The sequence below is a fragment of the Hyalella azteca genome, unplaced genomic scaffold (genome assembly GCF_000764305.2).
Source record: "Hyalella azteca isolate HAZT.00-mixed unplaced genomic scaffold, Hazt_2.0.2 contig8457, whole genome shotgun sequence".
Taxonomy (NCBI): Eukaryota; Metazoa; Arthropoda; class Malacostraca; order Amphipoda; family Hyalellidae; genus Hyalella; species Hyalella azteca.
In genome coordinates this window covers 1-23901 of record NW_025938549.1, presented here as the reverse complement: position 1 = coordinate 23901, position 23901 = coordinate 1, and the positions used below count along the sequence as shown (strand labels likewise).

Here is a 23901-nt window from a genome sequence, read left to right as displayed (position 1 = left end):
TGTGAATAATTTTGAGTGTGATATCTACAAATTGTTAACATTTAAACATCAAAGTTCTAACATCATGAGTTACAAGGGAAAAGGGAAACAAAGGACTGAACTCAGCCTCTCAGGAGCTAAAAACATGGCTGAGGCTCAACCGATGATCATGTTAGTAAGTAAGTCATTTTATACGTCATTGATATCACTCTGGAACCAACATAATTAACTAAGGAATTTCCCAGTTCAAATCTATAATGATTTATTTATATTAATTTTGAAACTCCACATATTTCTAGAGGGAGTTGCGATTTGTGTATATTTTTGACTGTTGTATATTATCGACATTTTTTTCCAACGATGGCATGAATCATAAAGCTTGAGAGAGAAACCAAGAATGAAAGTCAGGGAAACCTGGGCCCAGAAAGATGACTTAACAACCGATGGAAGTAAGTTATTGTCATTTTTTCAATCATTGATGGCATTTTGCAAGTGCAATAAAGGGAAGTCATTAAGCAGTTTTACAGTTCAATTCTTATTTTTTTATCAAAATCAATTTTGAAACTACACTGGGGTCTAGGAAAGACTTAAGCTGGGTTTAGACCACCGCAAGTTGCCAATTGCCGGAGTGCTCGACCAAAGGCGGAGTGCCATAAGTACCTCCCTTCCTAGAATTTCACTATGTTTGAAATCGTCCCCGAGTAGCCCCGGTTGACGGTTGTGTCAAAAAAAGTTTCTGTCCTGCCATGGTCAGGAAGATGTGCCAGGTGCGCGGAATTTATTTTGTCATTTTAACGACCTGCGCAGTGCGCCGTACTATGCCGGTAAAAAAATGCGCCATGTGCCGTACTTTAGAAAGCTAAAATAGTTTAAATATGGACGCACAGCAATGCAAATTACGCAATCACACTGACTGTACACACAAATGTGTATCCGCATTGTGTTGTGGTTGGATATGAGTTAACTAGATTGCTAACAAGTCAACTCAGGTTCTAAGAGTCAGCACAGTTATGAATATTCATTCATAGATCACAATTCAATTGGACATGAATTACAGGACTAAAGAAGGCAACATGGCTTTAGATGTGCCATCGGTGCCTTCTAATGAATGACTGGAGTCTGGACTGGTTGCGGCAAGTAGGGTATGAACCTGTACGTCAACAGTACGAACCTGCATGCCAATGTTGGGACTACATTCCCGACATCCTCCCGGCCGGCAAAATTGACACGATCAATACCTAACAACAATGCTTGTAAATGGACTATACAAATTAGGTCAATACAGCATAATTACAGAGTGTAATTGAACTATGTGATACAAAATATGAATATATATATTTGCAAGATAAGTCAATGGTCTGTCATTTATTTTTGCTTCATTGAGCAATTCTGGTTTCCAAATCTGGGTGCGTTATGTTATGTCATGTGTACTTTGAATGTTCAAAAATTATAACTATCATATAAAAATTGTTACGCAGGTTATCATAGCACGAATCGCCATAGAGTATCAAGATTGCAGTTCTGCTACAACCCTTCATTGAATTATCCCACCTTTTTCTAAAGTTCAATAATCTCTCTTCCAGCAAAGTTTGCGAAATTCATTAGCTGCATAAAATACTCTCTGCTGTGGTGTTCGAGTTCTGGTTGACATGACATCCGTGTGCTTGTTTGACACTTATTTTTTAAAGGTTGCTTGAGATAAATTAATCATTGCCATTCCCATGTTTCACCCTCAATTTAATGTAGCTAACGATATTGAATGGCATTATTCATACAAATCTGTATCTAGCAAGCTTTTATATTTCAAGATCTGATGGAAGCGGCAAGCGTCCCTAACAATACGAGGATGTACCGGTATATAAAAACATTAATGATCTAGAAGCGGGCTTCAAAAAAAAAAAAACATTTCAACATGGCTCTAATTAAATAAAGATCATTACTAGTGGTATAATTAACATGAAGTCTCCCTATTGAAAAGTTATATTTCGTTGGTCATTGAAGATCAAAGTTTATATCAACTACGCGAGTCGAACTAACAATAATAAAATGTAAGACATGTCTGGGTTACTTCTGACTCTTCCGCTTGTTGGATACGGAACATACGGTAATTGTAAACTGCGGCTGTTATACAATATACATACGAAATGTGAACAGACGGTGTTCAGTGTTGCCATATGACTTTGGAGAAAATTTCTTCTAAAATAAAGTTCTAGATTTCTCATTCACCAAATTTCCATATCAAGAAAAATCATATATTATTGAAAGATAATTAAAGGCATACTGTACTGAGTATTACGTCTGTTCCTCCACAAACTGCTCTTGCGCGCATGGTGGCAAACCACAGCTTTTTTAGAATCAGTTCATTTTTAATTTCTTCATTTACTCAAGATTCAAACCAATTTCTTAGGTATGATAATGCTAGTATCCAGGGTTCCAGGATACTTGACTGGTCTACTTATAGGACTCAAAAATGAACTTGAGGGAGAGTCTAAAAAACTCTCTCCTTTGCCACCATGGTGCAATTACATATCAATTTTAAATTACCTTGGTAATTTGAGTTTTGGGAACGCCGAACTTTAATAAATTAGAGGAGTGGCGGCTCGCTGTTCGCAGCCCCCGCGCGCACGGCAAACAACCTCCCACGCTGACAGTCTAGATAACACTGCCTGGCTCACAGCAGTCGTCGTGCAAGCGGTTTTTCAATACAAAATAGTCTTAGAGTGCTAAAAAAGTCCTAACTTACTCACAGAACGCGAAAAGACTCTAATCTTCAAGATCATTTATAAATTAATAAAAGCAACATTCTTCCTTAAACAGACACTGGCATGCACAGGAAAACTTTGGCTAATAATAAGTATGACCTCAGTTACACGTATTTGTTCGTAAAACTTACCGCTTTTTGCTTTTAATTTCTTAATTTTATGTTGAAAGGTACAATGGCGAGCTGTATTGCACTTCACGATTGTTTATACAAGTTTTAACTGATATTACTCAGTAAAATTAAAAAATACTTGAAGAAAAGCCAATTTGTATTATTAAAATTCATCAGAAATTATTTAAACATTACCTATGGCACATTTCAAGTTATAAAAATAAAAAAAGCCACTGTCTAATGACATTTCAACGCTAGAAGATTATTGACACCACTTAAAGTAAATATGAGGATGCAACTCGACGATCGAGTTCTCTTAAAAAAAATTTTTGGAAAGTATTTTTCTTGTGAGAATCACATCGTTCTATTAAATTTTTAAATAATATCATCAGATTTTTTATATACTGATNTAACAATTTTCATATGATAGTTATAATTTTTGCACATTCAAAGTACACATGACATAACATAACGCACCCAGATTTGGAAACCATTATTGCTCAAATGAAGCAAAAATAAAAGACAGACCATTGACTTATCTTGCAAATATATATATTCATATTATGTATCACATAGCATAATTACGCTCTGTAATTATGCCATATTGACCTAATTTGTATAGTCCATTTACGCCCATTGTTATTAGGTATTGATCGTGTCGATTTTGCTGGCCGGGAGGATCGTACTGTTGACATACAGGTTCATACCCTACTTGCCTCAACCAGTCCAGTCATTCATTAGAAGGCACCGATGGCACATCTAAAGCCATGTTGCCTTCTTTAGTTCTGTAATTCATGTCCGATTGAATTGTGATCTATGAATGAATATTCATTACATTACTGTGCTGACTTACTGTGCTGACACTACTGTGCTTGCGTCCTGAGTTGACGCATTAGCAATCTAGTTAACTTGTATCCAACCACAACACAGTGCGGATACATGTTTGTGTGTACGGTCAGTGTGATTACGTAATTTGCATTGCCGCGCGTCCATATTTAAACTATTTTAGCTTTCTAAAAGTACGGCGCTGTCGGCGCACGGCGCATTTTTTTTACCGGCATAGTACGGCGCACCGCGCAGGTCGTTAAAATGACAATATAAATTCCCACGCACCAGGCACATCTTCCTGACCATGGTAACTGTTGACTGATTTCTGCTTTCAGCGCACCATTCTGAAAAAAATTAGATTAGGATCAGTTTGTTAATGAAAAACCTAGAAACCGAGTGGGAAGCAAGAAACCTGGATCTAGGTTTTTTCTGCTTCGGAGCGCCACTGTGCCTGCGGAGTGCCTGCTGGAGTCTGCTGGGGCTAAATGCCCAAGGATTTGCTAAAAAACCACCATGTTTGCCACTATGCTTGCGTGGCATTGGCGGCAGCGCGACATAGAATTGATGACCGGGATTGCGCAAACACGTGCGCAGCAATGGCTTAAAAAAAGTCAAAATGCTTGGGAAAATTCCCTGAAAACATACATCATCCTGAGTCAGCTGAGTGTGGCTGTTCTGCTACAATCATAGTGAGTTTTAGTGACAAACCAGAGATTTTTAGGAATCAGTTTATTTTTAATTTCCTTATTTACTCAAGATTTAAACCAATTTCTTATGTATGATAATGCTGGTATCCATGATATACTTTGCTTGTCTACTCAGATGACTCAAAAATGAACTTGAGGGAGAGTCTAAAAAACTCTCTGCTTTGCCACTAGTGCTATTATGAAATATGAATTCTATAGTGCATACCTAAATTATTATAATGCATAGGGTAAACGCGGTATATTCCGACATCGTAGGTAATTCCGTCACTTCTCTAGTTTTTCCTTTATATTAAGCTTTGTTTTAGTTCCATGCGTTAATTGATGGTTGAAATGGTGACGGCATACATTTGCGTGTCGAAATACTGCAAAAACACTAGGTCTTGGCCATCTAGCGGGAAAATATTTGGCAACATTTTGTGACGTTTCATCGTTGCTGACGCGTAGTGAAGTGTTTTGAGAGTCATGTGAAGGCAACAGAACTTACGTAATGAATACGGTTTTTTTTATCGTTTTTCATTTCTCGATGCGTCCTCAAAGTGTCGGAATATACCGCGTTTACCCTAAGAAAATTATTTTATGCGAGATCCTTATGTTATGAGCATAGTGGCAAACCAGAGATTCTTTAGAATCAGTTCAATTTTTAATTTCCTCATGTACTCAAGATTTAAACCAATATCTTATGTATGATAATGCTGGTATCCATGATACTTTACTGGTCTACTTATAAGACTTAAAAGTGAACTTGAGGCAGAGTATAAAAAAACTCTGCTTTGCCACTATGGTTATGAGCTAAAATATGGAATATGAATTAATTGAATTTATGAACCTCGCCATTTGGCTTGCCAACTTCACTTGCCAAACACAGTACAACTGTACAACTTACAAGCTGCACAACCATTTTATTATTTAGGTAGGCCTAGGCAATAGACATGTGCAGGCCATGTGGATTGTGGAACATGACTTATTTTCAATTTAGTACTGAGGTTGGGGACAATTTAGGACAATCAACTATCATATTATGGACATCAATTACTGTTTCTTTACATTTCACAAGAGAGTGAAGGGACAAATTCACCTGTTAGTTTTTTCACTCTTTGTTGTATTTTGAATAAATTTATATTTGGGCTTCCTTTCTAAAATTTCCAAATATACTTTAACCTTCCTTAACCAAGCAAATAAAAAAAGCTAGCAACAAAAGATATATATTCTCTTCTCTAATAAAATATTTGCATACCTACCAAACTATGCCAGTAATACCACTACTGGCACTACAACATTCAACAATTGCTGTCAAGGCGTCGTCCTGTCTTGATTGTCAACATCACCCAACCCTCCCCTACGCCGATTCGAATCAAGCTTTTTCATTCGAAGATGCCAATTGAGTCAAGAGATTCAAATAATATGAAAAATGTCGGTTTTGCGGATAGAATATAGTTAATAATTTATATGAATGATTTTTTTAAAAACATTCATCGTAAAACTCTATACATTTTAGAAACCAATTGGACGACTGTTGCTGAAAACATTACCTCAACTAATTTTACCAGAAGTTTTATACCGAATCGACACTTCAGCGAACTCGAATGCAAAACCTAACTTCGGTTTCAACTCAGGCACTCATAAATCCGTCAATAATGAACGGATTTTATTCAAATTTGGACGGAATTTTTTCAAATTTTTACATTCATTACTTTTTTATTATCGCGGAAAACCTAACTACACGTTCACCTCGCAGGTTAGGTCCTAGTCAGGTCAAGTTTCAGTATTTTGTGGCATTAACAAAAAGTAATTGACGTAGAAATCTGAAAAAAGTCATGATTTCACTTCGCCTAGGGATGAAGTCATTGCCATGAAGTGATGATGGAAAGATTTTCCCCTAACTAGCAATGGGCGGATTTCCCTGCTAGGTCAATGAGCGCGACAATTCATGGAGTTGGAATCGGGTGCTCGCTGACCTCCAGTTAAGACCTTTAAATCGGTCATTCACGCTGCATAGAAGCTCTTTTAATGGCGACAAAAAATTAAAAATTCACTTCATACTCGACAGTTAACAAAGCTCAATTAACAAGTATTCAAACAATCTTAAAAGACTAAAACATTCCCTTCTGCATATCAACATCATAAAAGAAAAACAGAAACAGTGTACTAAGAACATTCGGCACGGTCACCTTGGTCTTCCCACCCTCCCCTCTCTCAACCCTCCACTCCTCAAGACCTCACTCTTATTATCCTCCTCTCTGCTTATCATCCTCCTCTCCGCTTATCTTTCTCCTCTCTGCTTATCATCCTCCTTACTCTTATCATCCTTGTAGTGACTCGTATTCATGCATAACTCGCGCTATCATTTCTTGACCATGTCGTGATTAATGTTTTAAACCATCAAATTCGTGATTATCAACTTCTGTAACTATATATAACTCAATTATCTTGAACTCGATTCCTTATTTCGTAATTCATCATTTGGCTACTAAATAATTATGAAATTTTCGGTCATTAAAATCTAGTCAATACCTGAGCACGAACAACACTCGTGTAATTTCTAAATGAAAAAATTCAGTAAAACACGAAGTTATTTTATTTTTAAATCGTACCATCATATATTGTAAATTCGTTTTGGCCTGCGCCAGCGGGTAAAAATTAGCCAATCGCGAGTTAGCGTCATTTTCTGGACGACGTCGTGGGGTGAACATCTGCTAAGAATAAGATGGTAAGTTCTTCACTAGAATTCAATTCTTTTAATTCAATAAAATATTTCAGTGTAACTGTCAACACTACCTATATCACCATGTGTATTTTCTTAATTCTTTTGATCTTGTTATTCTATTGTGTTCATGTCATGTTTATTCCAACAACCTTCCAACGCTGACAGGTGTTGGTCAGCGTCAGCGTTTTTCAAACCCCAATAAAATCGCTGAGCTTCACAGCCTTTATTCCAACCCCATAATACGTGAAAATTATTTAATTAGGGAAGGTTGCTGTAAAATCTGAACAAGTAGTAGAGAAAACCAACCCCCTTCCTCGTCCTCCTCTCATCGTGGCAGCTTAATCAAGATATTTTTTGAAATGGTATGTACAAATTAAGCTATACTTGCACTTTTATTCACGGTGTCAGTTCAAGAATACCGTTTTATAAGCACTGAATGCCAGTGAATGCTTCGAATTTATTTTTGTTCATTAAATCGAGACCTATTAAAGTTATTCGTGTTAATTTTAACAGGTCCTCTCCGAGTTTCCACGGCGCCGCAAGTCGAGCTAGCGAATTACAAGTGATTATGATTATTAACTACATTATCATCAAGTGAGACGTTAAGAGCCTGACTTGCGATTGCCAATTTAATCTTTCAGGAGAAGCAGGTGTTAAATTGTTGACCAAGTTGATCTTCTACTGAACGCTCTCTTGAGTGATACACTGCTCGTTTATATGTTGTCATTTATTATTCGATCAAAACTACTTTAGGAAATAAAAATTTGGCTTGTTATTGTAGAAAAAACTGCGGGGATCAGGATCTATAGCTCGCCTTCATTGACTTGTGTTCACCAAATGAACTTCAAATCATACAATTTATCTCGATTACCCCTCTTATTTTGCTGTAAATATGAACAAGACTTCATTTCTTTACAAGATATTCGTCCCAGTCCGGCCAGAGACGCTGCTTGACGCGCTCCGTGTAGGCCAGAAGGTTGGAGTATTTATCTGTGGGCCGACATGAACAGTACATTACATTACTGGTAAAGGATCAACAAGTTCTAAGACGCATAGAACTTACCGAGAATCCTTTCAGGGACTTACGACAACACCTATGTGTAGAGTGTACGAATCCGATGCAGCAGAGTACTTAACAAATTCAACCTTAGATTGTTTACATCCGCGAAGAAGGGCTGACATTTTCTACCAAAACCAGCCTAATTATTTCGCTATTAAATTTTCTGTTTTCAGAAGATCGTTTTCAAAGCCTTGATGTCAATTGTATTTCTTCTCGACAATATAGAGAGCCTGGTCATAAAAAGTTAAACCGTGATAATAAATTCTTGCTCTGTGCGGAATAACTGAGATAACTTAAAATCGCCTGAACTTGGGAATTGGACGATGGTACTAATATTTAAAACATTATTAATTACATAACAAAAATAACTCGTGCATACATTCCACGGACCAGTAATATAGTCAATACAAGATGTGGTTCCAGTCGAGGTTTGTCTCGTCGAACACTTCAGAGACACGAGTCAATGTCTGAACGGAAGTCAATGATTCAGGAGCTCAATAAGCGAAGAATTGTAAATGAGAAAATGTGACCCAAGAACGAACTCCCACGAGAAGTCGAATCGACAATAAAAACAATGAGCAATTTGTTTTTAATGTTCATTTCTAGAATAATAAATAGAAGAGTTACCTTTAAGTAATCTTGTGTAGGGACTGCCGGGACTGTTGTAGACGATCTGAGTGAGAGCTCCAAAAATGGCGCAGTCCACCACGTGAATGTCATCGCCATGGAAGAACTTTTTATCTCCTGCAGGAGAAACCTTAGATGATGGCATGGCATAACGACAATTACCATTAACTCTACTTATGAAAAAAAAAATCAAGTTAGTGGCTACTCAATAAATTGATCGAAGTTAAGATTTAGTATCTGTAATTTGGACGCAAATCAAGAAGTGGCTTACCGATGTATACAGATAGCGCCTCCAGATCTTTCTTCATGAACGAGTGCACCTCTTCAAACGAGTGCCGTCCAGTGCCTTGATTGTAGAGCATTCGTTGCACTCTACCTCGGTATGATTTGATCAGATGTCGCTGCAATAGCGGCAGTTTGAATACTTTGAACAGACCGTTCATCGCATCTTCATCGTATCGCCATGAGACCAGACCCCTGTACAGCGGCATCTTTCTAACGAGCTCATGACATATTCACAGCCAAGATCTTTATCTATATTTCGAGTTCAATAAGGTTATAAAGATTTAAATTGTTCTCATATTTAAAATTAACCTTGAATAGTTCAAATAAATCTAACAAAAACGTAAAGCAACAGAACACGTCAACAAATAATTTCTGACCAGTAAAAGTGCTCCTCCATCATGATCCTCATGGCAGTCGCAACGGCGTTCTCTTCAAGAGGCACGCTGGCGTCCGGATGTATGTTGAACATTTGTTGCAACCTGTCAATAATGATCTCAGAGTCCGAAATATCTTCCCCGTTGATGGTGATCCACGGAACTTTGTTCTTGGGGCCCATGGGCTCCTCATAGTCATTCTGAACAAAATTAAGAATTGTAAAATGTTTCAATAATTTTGATTTAGATGGGTTGTCAACCTCTGGGGGACAGGTAATAATATCAAACAATTTCATGAAATAATACTACTAGATACTAGAAGCACACTTTTCATATTGAATTTTCATTATTTTATTTTATTTTTATTTTATTCATAATTCCTAAATAATCCATAGGACAAACGTTAGGTCTAATTTTCAGCCTTAATGTTCGAATGAATTAAACTACCACCGATTGATATGTAGTCAAGTAGATTAAAATAGATGTCGGAAAAACCACATCAGCAAACAATAAATATAACTAGCTATTTAAAGTAGTAAAAGACGGTAAATGAAGATTCGTTCGGTATTTAAAGTAGTAAAAGACAGTACATGAATTTTCGCTGACCTTGTAGTCAATTTTTGCGAGTCTGAAGAAAGACTCGAGCTTCACAGCGAACGGCGTGAGGCTGGGGCAGACTTCGCCAGGCAGGATCGTGTGGTGTACCACAACATTGGGGCCCTGCGACTCCCAGACCGCCCTGTTGGGACACTTTCTCATCGCTTTGTGGGGACATTGTCACCACTCTCTGTGGGGACATTGTCTCAACTCTCTGTGGGGACATTGTCTCAACTCTCTGTGGGGACATTGTCTCAACTCTCTGTGGGGACAGTGTCTCAACTCTCTGTGGGGACATTGTCTCAACTCTCTGTGGGGACATTGTCTCAACTCTCTGTGGGGACATTATCTCATCGCTGCGTGAACCTCGTACACTCTTGCAGGGGCCATACTTTCAAGACTCGCTAAGTGAACGTAAGTACTTACGCTCTATTTTCTTGTCAATGATTGGTGGAATTTGCTTGAAAGGCCGTCAATAATTGGCTGATGAACTTACGATCTCTCTAATTTTTTTTAAAGTATAGGCCCAGAGCTCCGAGGGATTCGCGTTGTTTGTAGGCTAGCTTGGCGTGCTCTTATTTGCATTCCTCACACGCTTGCTTCAAACTTGGTTCATCGATGAACATTACAGGGAAAGAACTATCAATACAAAAATGTATATTATCAAAACAATTTGTCACGTTCACTTGAAAGTGAAAAGTATAATGTGGGCGCTAGAGGTACGAAAGCGCTGCAGAGCGTAACCATCGGACGCGCAACTGAATAATAAAAGCGGTTTCAGTGTTGATTGGGCCGTAAGCCTGTCGCCGAATTTCAACATCGCAGAACATTCACAGCATGTTGTGCTCTCGAGCACGCAACTCACTCTTCCAATTTTGCCCTGCTAACCGTCTTGCCTTCTAGCCGAATCTGACCAGAAACTGGCGCCCAGAGCTGGGATCGAACCCGCACCTCTCTGCTCCTATATCTTGCTTTCTACTACAAACTGTAACCACATACCTAGGCCACCCTGCCCCTTGATTGAAGGGTGAATCAAAAGCATGTATACGTCTTTTCATTACCTCAATAACCTAGACCTAGCAAGTTAGGCTAACGCTTCAACTCTGCAGAAATTATTATTTGTGCAGGAAGGATTGAAATATTTTTACTAATTAATTGTTTCGGTACGCCAAGCTACACCCGCCTCCCTTGAAGAAGGTGTGGCTGAAAAATATGGCGGCCAACGCTCTGCTCGCACAATACTCATATATATTCAGAAGAGCTTCACAGCTGCTGACTTTTGGTGCATCTTCTTCTGTTCAACATTCATTCATACATTCGCAATATACTAGATTGCAATAATAAAATGTATAAAAAAAAATTTTAAAGACCACGTTTTTCATGTGGACTCATAAGTAGAAAATAATTTTTCGGCAGCTACTGATCTCTGTTTGCTTTCATTCTCTTGGTCTTTTGTCGTTGCTACACACGAAACACGTTGTTGCGAGCCAATTTACTTGACTTGATGTACGTATCGATGATACGAAGCGTATCATCGATATACGCAGTCTAAACACGAATATCCTCTCGAGGATGACGTGCATTAAAGGTTCCAACCCCTGCTTCTGAGTTCCTTTAGAGTTTATACGCCTGGAAACGTGCAACAAATCATTGATTATTGTATTGTTATCGGGAGCTGAGCTTCCCTAAAAGTTTCCGAGCGCTAGTTAATGGGAAAGTTGGTGAAATATCGATTGCAAGATTTGATCATCACAGACACGAAAGCGAGCTAAGAAAAACGTGGTAAAATACAGTGACGTTTCTTTAATACTATCGTAAGATGCAATCAAAGGAATGAATGCGATTTTTCAATGCGGTTTAGCCGTAGAGTGAAGTCATTCAACGATCAAAACTGACGTCTGACAAGCATGTTCAAATGAGACTAGCTGGACCTAAACAGATTACATGAAAATATGATCTAAAAGCAAATGAAATCCATCCAAAGCCTTCTTCTCTACGGCTTTATCTTGTGTAGTTGCGCGCTAAATACACAGCAAAAGTATTATATGCACTTATAATAATGTAGTCTCGACCAGCATTTTACCAGCGGGCGGTGATATAAAGTTAATTCAGCGCGAAATAAAGGAAAATTTTGACGACATAATGAATAGTTATATGGGTTTCCGTTATCGTTACTTAATTTAACATTGGTGGTGTACAATAATTTGGTAATGGATACCAATCAATTCTAAATTTAGAACGTTTTATCAAGCCAGGTCTAAAGCAATCATTACTGTTCAAACAACGGGCATATGCTCTTAGTGCATGGTAACTGATGTATTGGATCCAACATGGAGATAAAGATTGGTGCTGAAAGCATGCTCTGCATTCTGCAAAGCCTTGCTGAATAATGACACTACAGTGTCGAGGGTAAATATATAATTTCAAGCGCTCAAACTACCATCAATGACACATAGGTCCCCCGTCGCCACTTAGCAGAAACTTTAGACATGTCGCCGCTTATCTCCAAAAACCGTACAATAGGTATTAGTTAGAACTAAGATTTCATGGTTGAACCATACATTCATTATTATTAGTATTCATTAGTATTAGTTCAACCATGCGCGATTTGCAGGGTTCTATAGCAGCCACATGATTTTTTTTACATTTTTGATCGCGCTGGAAATATTTGGTCCAATTTTGTTTATAAAATAGATTGTTTCTGTTAGTAGCCGGTGACTTAGGTGACGAAGTTATAGGTATTGATGGTAGGCTACAATATTCGAATGATATGATTACGTTGAAGTTTGATAAGCTTCAGCAGTAACCTTCAAGACAAGTCTACCGCCGGATTGTTGCACTAAACCCTAATAATTCTCCCCGAGTACCCGACTCATGAACGACTATAGGGCAACAGAATTGCAAAAAAAAAATAAAACGTTTTCATAGTTTTTCACCTTTCTTCGCCAACGCCGAAGATGCAAACTGTGATAATGTAAACACTGGCAACTTGATACGCACTTCAGAACCTTCGGCCAGCAACTGGCTAGCTACTCACGGCATGAGCTACGGTTTGCCGACAATGAAGATATATTCTCTCACCACGCGGCTCCGGCAACAACAATGTTACAAGGTCGCGTCAGATGAAGTTGATAGCGAAAAGCTCAAGGCCATAGTTGCAGTCCCGTCATAAATGATTTCTTCAGACCTTATTTCGATGAAGCATCAAACAATCGCATGAAATTATTTTCTGAAGATATCATAGTAAGAATCAATAGCGATATCACGCTGACGTCAAAAAAATTCTTGATTATTCAGCTGATTGAATAAGGTTACGACCAAGCAAATTGTCTGAGAAACACAAACATGTATACGAAATTTTTCTCAAATCACACACATCCGTTTACTAAGTTCACTACAAAGTCATGTAATTGGACTAATGTCATGATAAGTGTCCAGAATTCGCCATTTCGCTGATTTTTCTATGTATTTTCAATGTGCGTTTTACCATATGCTAACGGATTCATTAAATCGCTGACAATGGATGAGATTATGTTCTCTCATCTGTTCTTTTAAACATGGGTTAAGTCTGGGTTAGTCTAAGTCGACGAGCTGCAATTTAGTGTCGTGTGTTTCTGTGCTACATTTAAATCGTTTTTCATATTACAACAACCTTCATATCAATTTTTATAATATCTTAGTATCTAGGACCTGTTGCAAAATCAACGTTAATTACTACTAGTTCATTAGGCTAAGCCTTTTCATAGTAACAACTGATCCCAGTCCTTTGTTGAGAATGTGTTCAAATGTTTTTATTTCAGTGTACATTTGTAATGCTTCAATGTATAACTTAGTTTACGTTTCATTTCGCGTCATTCATGTCAGCATTGCAATTCAACTTCGTTCACTTAGCAGATCTGTTCATTGCATCCTCTACCGTAGAGATTTTATTACGCGTTACGTGAGGTTCATAATGTAGCGGGCCAGCCTTGGCCGCGCTATTAGTTTTCTTCAGCCGCCGCACCTCTCTAACGGAGACCGAAGAAAAAAAGTAGGCGTAGGTAGTTTTCATGGGAAGCAGCTCATTGCGATTAGGCAGCCTACCTTTGCCTGACCTACCACACTTTATACAGATTGCAAAGATCTGTATTTAATGTCCATACAATGTCTGTATTCGTAAGCCTAAATGCTATTAGTGATAGCCCTATGTCGTGGATGCGGGTTGTCCATGAAATTTAAGTAAACCTTAAGTCCTGTGAAAGTTATCTGATCCAGTTTGATTCATCGTACGTTAGGGCCCGCTTGCAGAGACCCCGAAACTTTGTGTATGGAGCGTAGTTTTCTCGCTACAATAAAAATTGTATAGCCATAATCTGCGGTCCATGGTATTTGAGCGAATTGAAATTGTTCACATAGCGGTTGTCGAGCTGGTTGGTGCGCACTGTGTACATATATCTTGCCCATGAACTATGAAATAACTTGAACTTAAGGATGATGCCTAGAAAGACGTCATTTTGTAGGTGAGATGCAGGGTCGATGTTCCGAAGCAGTGGACTGACGATAGATCCTGGGATATTCATCAACTAATGTTCTCTGCACGTTTTGATGAACACGGCCACGTAGTTTCGTTTAGCATGATATGTGCGAGGATGGTGCTAGTTTTCACCGATAAGGGTTTCGATTTAAATTTAGGTAGTTGTCCAACCAATGAACTACATATGGTTGCGAAATCTAGTGTCTGTATCGGGATATTCAGTCATCATCGACATTCATGCATTGGCATGCATCTTGGAGGTTGCGTAATTTACCTGGAAATTGCCCTCGGACAACAATTGCCATCCAGACCAATGACAGTTTAAAAAAGGTTGTGAAATACTGCAGCCGGTATCTACTCTTAATTTAGGAGTTTATATATTTAAGTTTTCGAAAAACTAATAAAACTGGTATGTAAAATTGGGTAAGGATACTACAAAAATAATCGGGCAAGGTGATGAAATTGAATATTATTAAGAAATTTCATCTTCCTGTTCTCCTACGGTTATTTCGCATTGATCTGTCAAATTAATCTCGTCTAGGTCTTCTACAGTCTGCGTACGGGGCTTCTTATCGTTGGCCGTGCAACGGGAACTTCTTTCTGCGCAGTGTAGCGAGATGATCCTGCGGAGGTCCCGTCGAAGTCTCTGTGTAGATCAATTCCCGTTTGAAATTCTTCATCCGAAGAGTCCTGCCGGTTTCCTGTCATAAAACGAGCCATTGTAATTTGCGGCACAGCAGCGCTTGCAGTTGCGACGGGATTTTGCTGGGCGTTAGGTGGAAAATTAAGGAGCTCTATTGATCTTGGCATTTTCTTAGGTCGCAGCACCGAGATGTGAATGTTGCGCTTATGGGCAGCGGCTTCATTGTGACCTGGCGTCTTGAAAATCAATCGACCAACCAACCAGCAACGATGAAATGGACGCCTTTTTCATTCAGTTTCTGCAATATTTTCTTCACACCTTCCCGATAGGAGTCTTGATCCACATCTGCAGACTAAAAATATTATTTCAAAAATGAGATTTCTTTAAAAAATATTTCTTGCCCTGTCTGCAAGAATTTAAATTATGCATTTATATGTTCATTCGTGATATGCGAGAATTGCGAGCTTCTTATCTTACTTCATCCAAGTAAAAAGTGTCGTAAGAAATTACCCTGCAGGGTCGTCTTAAAAAATAATCAGCTTGGCTAGGATTTCGCTACACTACGGTGCACGGTTTATGCCATGTTTTCGTATTGAAACCGTGCAGGTTATTGCTTTGTTCCCCTAACGTCCTCCAGCCATGGTAGGACATCTGACTTTGTCAAGCGTCGTTCTGTGCGCACTATCGCACATTATCGCTGAGCAAGCCGGCGACAAACCCGAGGCTTCCAGTCGGACGCGACCAGCCGGCACCTCTAGAAGGAAGGTTTGTACCGATTCGTATGCTGTCACGTTGCCGACCGCTGTTCTCAACTTTATCTTAGAGGTATCCGGGGATAGCTTTATAGGCACAAGCGATGTGACTGTCGATATTACCGGGATCCCATGAATTTCGCCTGCTGCTTGAGGCTCGTACACCGCGACCCATGCACCGAAGACAGGCACATTAGGCGCGGTGAAGAGATGGTAACGCTTCGGTGTCATTAGCAGTAATAATGTAGAAGGCTTTGCCATCTTGCGGTTGTCTGGAATCAAATGTTCAAACTGAAGCGATTGTACAAGGGCTGTCAATTGTTTCTATATATGGAGATTGAAAACGAAACGTATTGTAATGCTTGGTAATTTCACTATAAAAGTCGCTTGTACGTTGCTAAGGATTTCCCCAGCCGTTGGTAGACTAATTTTCTCGCTTGCTCTTTGGGATGTTTAATAGACAGTATGAAGCCATACACGACTCTCTGGTCGAGGGGAGGACATTCGTCGTCCGACAAGGAATCGTCGAAGCAAGCTTCGGAAGCGTATATAAGGAAGCGTATATCTTCGTAATGGAAGATAACTTGATTCACCAGCGGTGGTCCAATTCGCTTCTCAAATAGCTAGCGGCCTGGTTTTGGCGACAGCATAATCACTTTTGTAGGAATCATCTTAATGTCGAGGAGGGAGACATGCCCTTTTGTGAATTTTAGACGTAATTCCTTCACCTTCTCTGGAGGAGTGATTTTCGCGACAGCCTTTCCCATTGTTGGAATATCATTTAGCCACACGAGCTCCTCGTGGACTCGAGCACATTCGTAAGCAGACTCCACGGCTTCATCGCTGAGATCCTCTGTGTTCAGGAGATGAGTTTTTAGTCAGTAGTCAAAGGCTTATGGCTACTAGGGCAGAGGGTAAGGTAACGCAACTTAGGCTTTTCGCCCTTGCGAAGGTGCTTGTACCTGAACCTATCGTATTCCTCCAGATCTTCATCTTCAGACTGTTGAGGCTGCAGAGGTTGTGGTTCTGGTTGAGACGGGGGGCAAGTCGACAAGTCTATCTCTGCACTGGATCTAGCAGTGCTGCTCGTTGCTGCTCCATCATGTCCAGGCTTTACTAGTCCTGAGAGAATCCTATTAGTCTGATCCTTTAGAACACTACCCCTGCCAAGGCCGTCAACAATAACGTTAACAATAGACAACGGCAACAATGCCTCGCTCAAGGCCTGGCTTGCAGGCTGTAAATCAACATCTGGCACGAATCAATGAGATTACGGTGGTAGCTTTGCATTTTGATGGCATGATCAGGTAAGAAGTTATGTGCCGACTAATAATGCCGACGCATATGTTTGACGACAGCCCTGCCATTGCATGATGGAATTAGACAATCTTCCTGATTACAATCAGATAGACTTATCGGCGTGCGCTTGAACATTGCCTTCATAGGGTTTACAGCACACGGCCCAGATACAGCACTCGCAGGATAGTCTTCCGATGCATCGCCTTCTACGTTCTCCCTGCCAAGAGAAGACACGAGAGCATATAATAATCGTATAAGTCAAGAAAAATTTCATTATTTCCAATGTTATAAGGCAAGAACAATTGAACATTCATATTAGGATTCCCTGTGAGAAAACTCCTACAAACCTCGCCGCTGCAAAGGCCTCATTAATGGTCGTTCTTGTCCGTATCTTCAAAAGATACTCCTCGGTTCGGTGTAGCATCGAGGTAGCATCAACCAGCAACTTCTCCAACTCTGCGTCATTGGTCTCCGCAAGGACAGGGTTGGCCTTGCATGGAGCTGGATTCACTTTGCCAAGCTTCTGGTCTCTCGCAGCTACATTTTTGAAAATATGGATTCCGTGCACTGTCCCAGGTGGCGGACGCAGCTCTCCTTCCTTGTAACGTCTGATTCTTCCCGATGATTTCGCAGAATCAGACGAATCCTCTGCAGTCAAGGTTTTTAAAGCCCGTCGTCGGCGGCGGCGGCTTTTAATAGCCTCGGGGTTGAGGCTGAACTGTTTCCCTCATTCCCTGAAGTGCTAAAAAGTGGTACGGCGAATTGAGAAATGGTGCCTTTTGGCCGACGCATGCGTCGACCTTCTGCAAGGGCCCTCTTCCTCCTTCTCTCTCGTCTCTCTTGCGCTTTTTCGGACACTTGAACGTCTCTGGCAGGAGGCTGTTCATCGCTCTCGTCACTGGACGATGACAGGTCATCTGGAAGAACATAGGCGCAGTCCACAAATTAATTGAGGCGCGGACGATCCTTTGAGATCTTGTTGATAATAATTAAATAATCAATAATTCGAATTCCAATCAATCGATCAGAAAAAGGATAAAACAATTTGATTGCGTGAGCTACGCATTCGTGAATTCAATGGGCAGCCACGGAGCAGCGGGAAATTTCCGTCGAGAATTATTTCAGATTTATTGTGGCGCTTGACGTTGAGCCTTTTTATATATACTTATCTAGAATGAATACAAAATAATAGTTGAACTACTATAGTCTCTGCAATAGACTTTGTTAGTACTAATTGTGATAACTGACAGTGTGACCGCCAAGTAACAGTTGCAAAGATATACTAACTTTTTGTAGACAAACATTGCCATGTTTTTGTTTATAGAAAGCAGAGGAAGGCATTTCTCACGACATCTTTCAGTTCTTCACTGACTAGAGTGACTCAGTGTCTCGTGACATACCAGTGGACCTGGTGGGGTATCATCTTTCTAAATGTTAGGAGGTTCTTCCTACATTTTTTAAAAGTATACATAAGATTTCAGTTGCACTATTAATGAGGTGTAACGGTACACTGCCAAGACTACAAAGTTGGCAAGTTCTGTCAAATATATCTATTGCAATATATATGAGCGTAGCGCTCAAATTAGACAGAAAGAAAATATTACCCTAACTCCTAAGAGTACCTAAATTTGTCTAAAAAAGATTAGGATCGGGTACGGAAAGTATATTACGTATATTCAAATGAAAGTGATAGTTGAGTGAAACGTGGTATAACATGCGTGTAACTCAGATTGTGCCTGGAATATTATATCGATCAGGGAAAAAATCATGCACCGGTAGTAATACAAATAAAACGTCTACTGTGAAATATACGCTATCAATTACTACGTATTTTATTTGCATCATCTAATTTGAGGCCTGGGACTTGTTTCATCATCACTATTTTCATGATTAGACTTGCAATTTCGTTATTAGATTCTGGGTCGTCGGGTCAGCAACTAATTTGTGCGCCAAATGATCATCACCAACGCAAATTAACTACCCTATCGAAATTCGAAGACCTGTCAGCCGCTGGCACACGGACGCCCCAAGTTCTTATGGCAGGGTAAATTAGAAGCTCTATGTCCGCTTTAGGTTCCGGTTGCCGTAACGAAATAAGCGCCGAAATGGAATCTTGTGAAATCACTCGCCGAGCTTGGGGCGATCGTGGGGCGCGCGTATTTGGTACCTGATACGTTCGGGACAGACACGGCCGAATATGAAAAATGCTTAAAAAATGCCCCCTCCTTTCCCCCCTTATGGGGGGGAAGGGAGGGGGCATTTCAATCTCTGTACGTTATGTATATATGCTGTCTATATTGCACTACTCGCTCAGTTTTAAGATCAGAGCAGTCTAACAGAGGCTCAATTTCATGCAAAGACGTTTACAGCTAGTAACTTTTATGACATGGCGTGGTTAGAAAGAGGGCAATAATCGCAGATAAAAAAATTCAATCGATACATCAAAAGGTATCCCCGATTCGAGGTAATGCAAGTCAAGCCAATTTTTCCTAAAATCCATGTATCCTACTGAATGAACAACGTTGTTCTTAAAATAATCGTTTAATTATTTGCCTTTTCATTCCATTTACCTTTCGTCACATTAAATTTCTATAGAGCAAACAGTTCTGCAAGGGCCTCGAATTTCTGCGTTTATTGACGAAAGATCACACAATAGAAGGGAGTAGCACATGTTAATCTTAACAAAATCTAGATACGGCACTAACTTGATTGCAGCTTTCAGTTGTTCACAGTTCATAGCAAGTGAGGATCTTTCTGCATCCTTCGTCGGCTGCTGCAATGACAGTTGGTATTGACTTTCACATATAGTTCTTTACAAGCATCTAAGTTATCAACTGCACTCCTAATTCCTGGAGAGACAATCAAATAAATAGCGGAATAAACGATAGTTATGGAAATCCTCAAATCAAATATGTTGCTCACAGAGAGGCTCCTTGTAAAGTAAATAGTTCATAAGCTATCTTTTGCTTGAGCAATAAGCTCAAGCATGCAGACATATGCACAAAGCTGAACAGTTCTTTGGTTGAAGAAACCATTCGTCTAGCAAAAAATTTTACCGGGGTCTGAAAATACTGCTTGCAACTGCTGAAAAATGAAGAATAGAAGCATTTCTAAATTCTAACGTCTAATACCAATTCAATATTGCTCGATGGACATTTTCTGAATCCATCTTCGTATAATTTGTACTTTTAGTAGTTCTTCAGAAATAACCAAATTCATCCTTATACTTGAATGTAACTCCATAATGAAGCCTGATGATACAACAAAATAGAGTAGATAGAACGGAAAAAAAGCAACTAACTTACTTGCGACTAATCGGTATACGCTCTGCAACCTGTTCCATCTTGTTCAGCTGGCCCGCCCACTGCCCAGTAGTATCGAGTGTTGTCAGTTGGTTAGGTACGCTAGAATCCTAGGCAATGGTGAGCTTTCGAGTTCCGACTACACTAATCCAGTTGACGCGTTGATTTATAGAAATTAAAACCTCAAGCATATGAACAGGAGCAGCTTAAATAACATGCTCGTGTCGACATGCCCCAAGTTGAAAATTTCTACAGCAGCCAAAATCTTTCACACAAATGCGTGGTCATGATGAATGTCGCCTGCCGACGAGAACTTGAGAAGTACCTATTGCAACGAACTGATCAAATAACAACTGATTTAGAGCATATTCCGCATGAAATCTTCTATTATTGTCGAAAAAATAACTTGCATCGTATGATTGCTGCGTTTTGAAAGAAGTGATGGTGAAAGATACACCATACAACTACATCTTAATAAAATACTCGTGGGAAAAACTTAACAAATTTTCCTTCATTGTTGGGGACTAGTCAATAAATAAACATTCTCTGACCCCGAACACTTGGCCAATGATCGCAAATAAAAAGGGATGAATAAAATCTGATAAATAACGAACTATAATAATAAACGAACGATAAATACAAGAAGACAAATTACAAAACAATAAACCGCGTGTCTTTCTAGCCCGTGCCCACTAATTCCTAATCACGTCCTAAGTTCGAAGCCCCGCTGAAAAAACACAAATAAATGTAAATTAAGGACTTGAATTAACGCAACACATAACAAATGAATATAGCACACATAAATGATAAACTAATATAACAATATTTAATATCACCAAAAAAGCCACCACTATATCAATACTGAAGATTAACACAATACAAGCACTAACCTCTGTGGTGGATCACACACCAATGACAAGATACAAGGCGGGTCTACAAGAGGTCATGTAAGAGTTAACTCAAAAACAAAGTGACAAAACACGTAACCTAACCATCTATGAAATTACTATATTTAAAGGCGGTCCCTAACATCATAATTTAAATTTTCCAGTCAAATACGTCATAATTTAAGGAAATTGTTTGAAGCTCTCTGAAAGCATCAAATTGTTTAAAGCTCTCTGAATGAGACAAAACTATAATAGTACCTTTTCGATATACAGGGTGCGGCGTGGGAACTTACTCTTTTAAAAAAATCACAAAGTAAAAAGTATTAAAGATAGCGTTTTAATTCTTTCTTTTTTACAAAGAGCTACATTTAAAGTTTCGTTGGGTTTACTTATCGCTCCTCTCTCGACCACTGCATGGTCGCAACTGAACTGAGTGGACGAAAAACTTCATAGCCCGCGCACCATATTGCGCATGGCGCCACCTTCCTAGGACTAATGGCCGCCACGTGGCGCGCAATTCAAATAAGTAAGTTCCCGCGCCGCACCCTGTACATTGAGCAATGAGCACTCTTCACTAGGTACTGATCGATTCACGGTTCGATCTAAACTGGCGCCTTCATAAGTTCATATTGCTGCAACGGTTAATGCTCTGTCCGGATGGGGGGTGCGGGAGGTAGAACCCCATGCACATACCCGCATACCTCCGTATGACGGGAACTTCGATTGTTCGTGCGTTTACCTTGTTCAGACTGACCAGCCCCATCATGCGGTAGCGCCATCAGCGTTTGACCAGGGGCATCATGACGAAGCTTGACCAGCTGCTCATTTTAAGCATATTACGCAGATTTGGCCTACCGGGCAATTGACTTCCAAAAGAGGCTGGTAAATAGAAGCAAAACACCCTACGTGGCCGACTTGCTCCTGATTCACCCCTAAGCCGAATATATATAGTTCCTCTAAAACGACCTTAATCAGCACGAAAATTTTGACAGGGAAATGTTCTCGAAGAATGAACGAAAGTTAATTATTTGATTTTAACATGCATTCCGTTTTTGTTTATAAGTAAAAGCTCAGGAAGCACATCTGTATAAATTATCATCATTTAATATGAAATTAAGTGAAAGTAGACGCTGAGAGATTTACTTAGGTAAACAAGATGGAATGTTTCAAGATGAAGGAACTGAGCCTTTGGATTAATCCGAACCATGTGCACCCACCACACGATGCAAATGTTTGGTGTTCACTTCAAATGTTTTCACTATAAAAATGTAAAAAGTGTTCAGATAAATTCCCACTTGCAAGAGGCCTAAATTTAGGCCCCGCGACATACCTCTATTTTTCCAATCATTGAGTATAGGCTCTGAACCAAAGATTGAAATTTCATTGCATGATTCGAGATTTTTATTATTATTTGTTATGAAATTTATTTGCAAATTTGGCCATGTCAATATTATAGGAGAAATTGCGGTAAAATGGGGCATAAGGAAAAGAAGGACACGTCCATTATTTTATGTATTAAAATTTAATATTGAACAACAGCATATGGCAATAATAGCACATAAGTTAGTGCATTGATTGACGTAGCAGAGAGACGTGTTGCCCGGTCCTGCATTCCCTGATTATCAACATTTTGTTTAAAGTAAGCCAATTTAATATTTTTCTTATGGTATTAAACTTAATAAGTGTGTTTATTTTACGAACTAAATCTTAATTTTCTGTGTGATTAATTATTATACAATATGATCAAAATTAATTAAATTAGATAATTAGTAACTTTGTTCATCAACATTAAAATCGCGGCCAATTGGAGGGCTAATTGCACATCTGAGGTAACCCCGTAAAATCGGCGCCTGAGCGCCAATGCAGGAACAATTGAGGCAAGGAGTTACAGGCGCCGGTTTGTGGGCAATTGTGAGCTTCAGTGCGTGTAGAGTGCGGAATCAAAACTCAGTTATGTATATGTCGGTTAGCTCGTAGCATCGCAGTCACTAACACGGTAACGGCGCTCAGTCCTGTACGACGCGATCGGCAGCAGTTGATGGACGTACAAAGAAGGTAACAGGCTTCGCTCGGGCGTGTCGCAACCATCAGAATTGGAGCTAGTGACCACTAAAGTAATCAAAGCTCGTCCATTTTCTTCCCACGCAATAATTCAAACACCTACTATTTTAAAAGCGATTTTTTTCGCTGCTCATGAAGCAGATATTTTTATTAAGTAATTTTGGCTTTTGGCTGCTACTCTGATTCGATGTGTGAAAATGTAAATCACCTCCTAATTTATACTACTTCCAAAAACGATAATTGTGATCTCACAAAGTATTAGGCTAATCCCATACCATCACAACAATATTATTTGTTCAAAGTTTTAACTGTATTTACCAAATTCGATGCAGGTGATGTTTATTTAAAATACGGTAAATTGGGTTCACCAAATACCATCGCCTGCATATTTAATTCGCACCTTCACCAATT

The 23901-nt window shown here is 39.4% G+C and overlaps 1 protein-coding gene across 1 annotated transcript; it reads right to left on the bottom strand.

Annotated features, from left to right (window-relative positions):
• Nucleotides 1–7801: 7801 nt before the first annotated feature.
• Nucleotides 7802–18127, bottom strand: LOC108673712 (failed axon connections homolog). The gene is made up of 10 exons (XM_047881650.1): nt 17997–18127; nt 17342–17457; nt 16866–17192; nt 16638–16794; nt 12970–13032; nt 10043–10175; nt 9440–9636; nt 9049–9254; nt 8778–8894; nt 7802–8080 (listed from the first exon to the last, which is right to left on the bottom strand). The coding sequence occupies exons 1-10, from the start codon at nt 18125–18127 to the stop codon at nt 7995–7997; spliced, it is 1533 nt and encodes a 510-aa protein (XP_047737606.1). The 3' UTR covers nt 7802–7994.
• Nucleotides 18128–23901: the final 5774 nt, after the last annotated feature.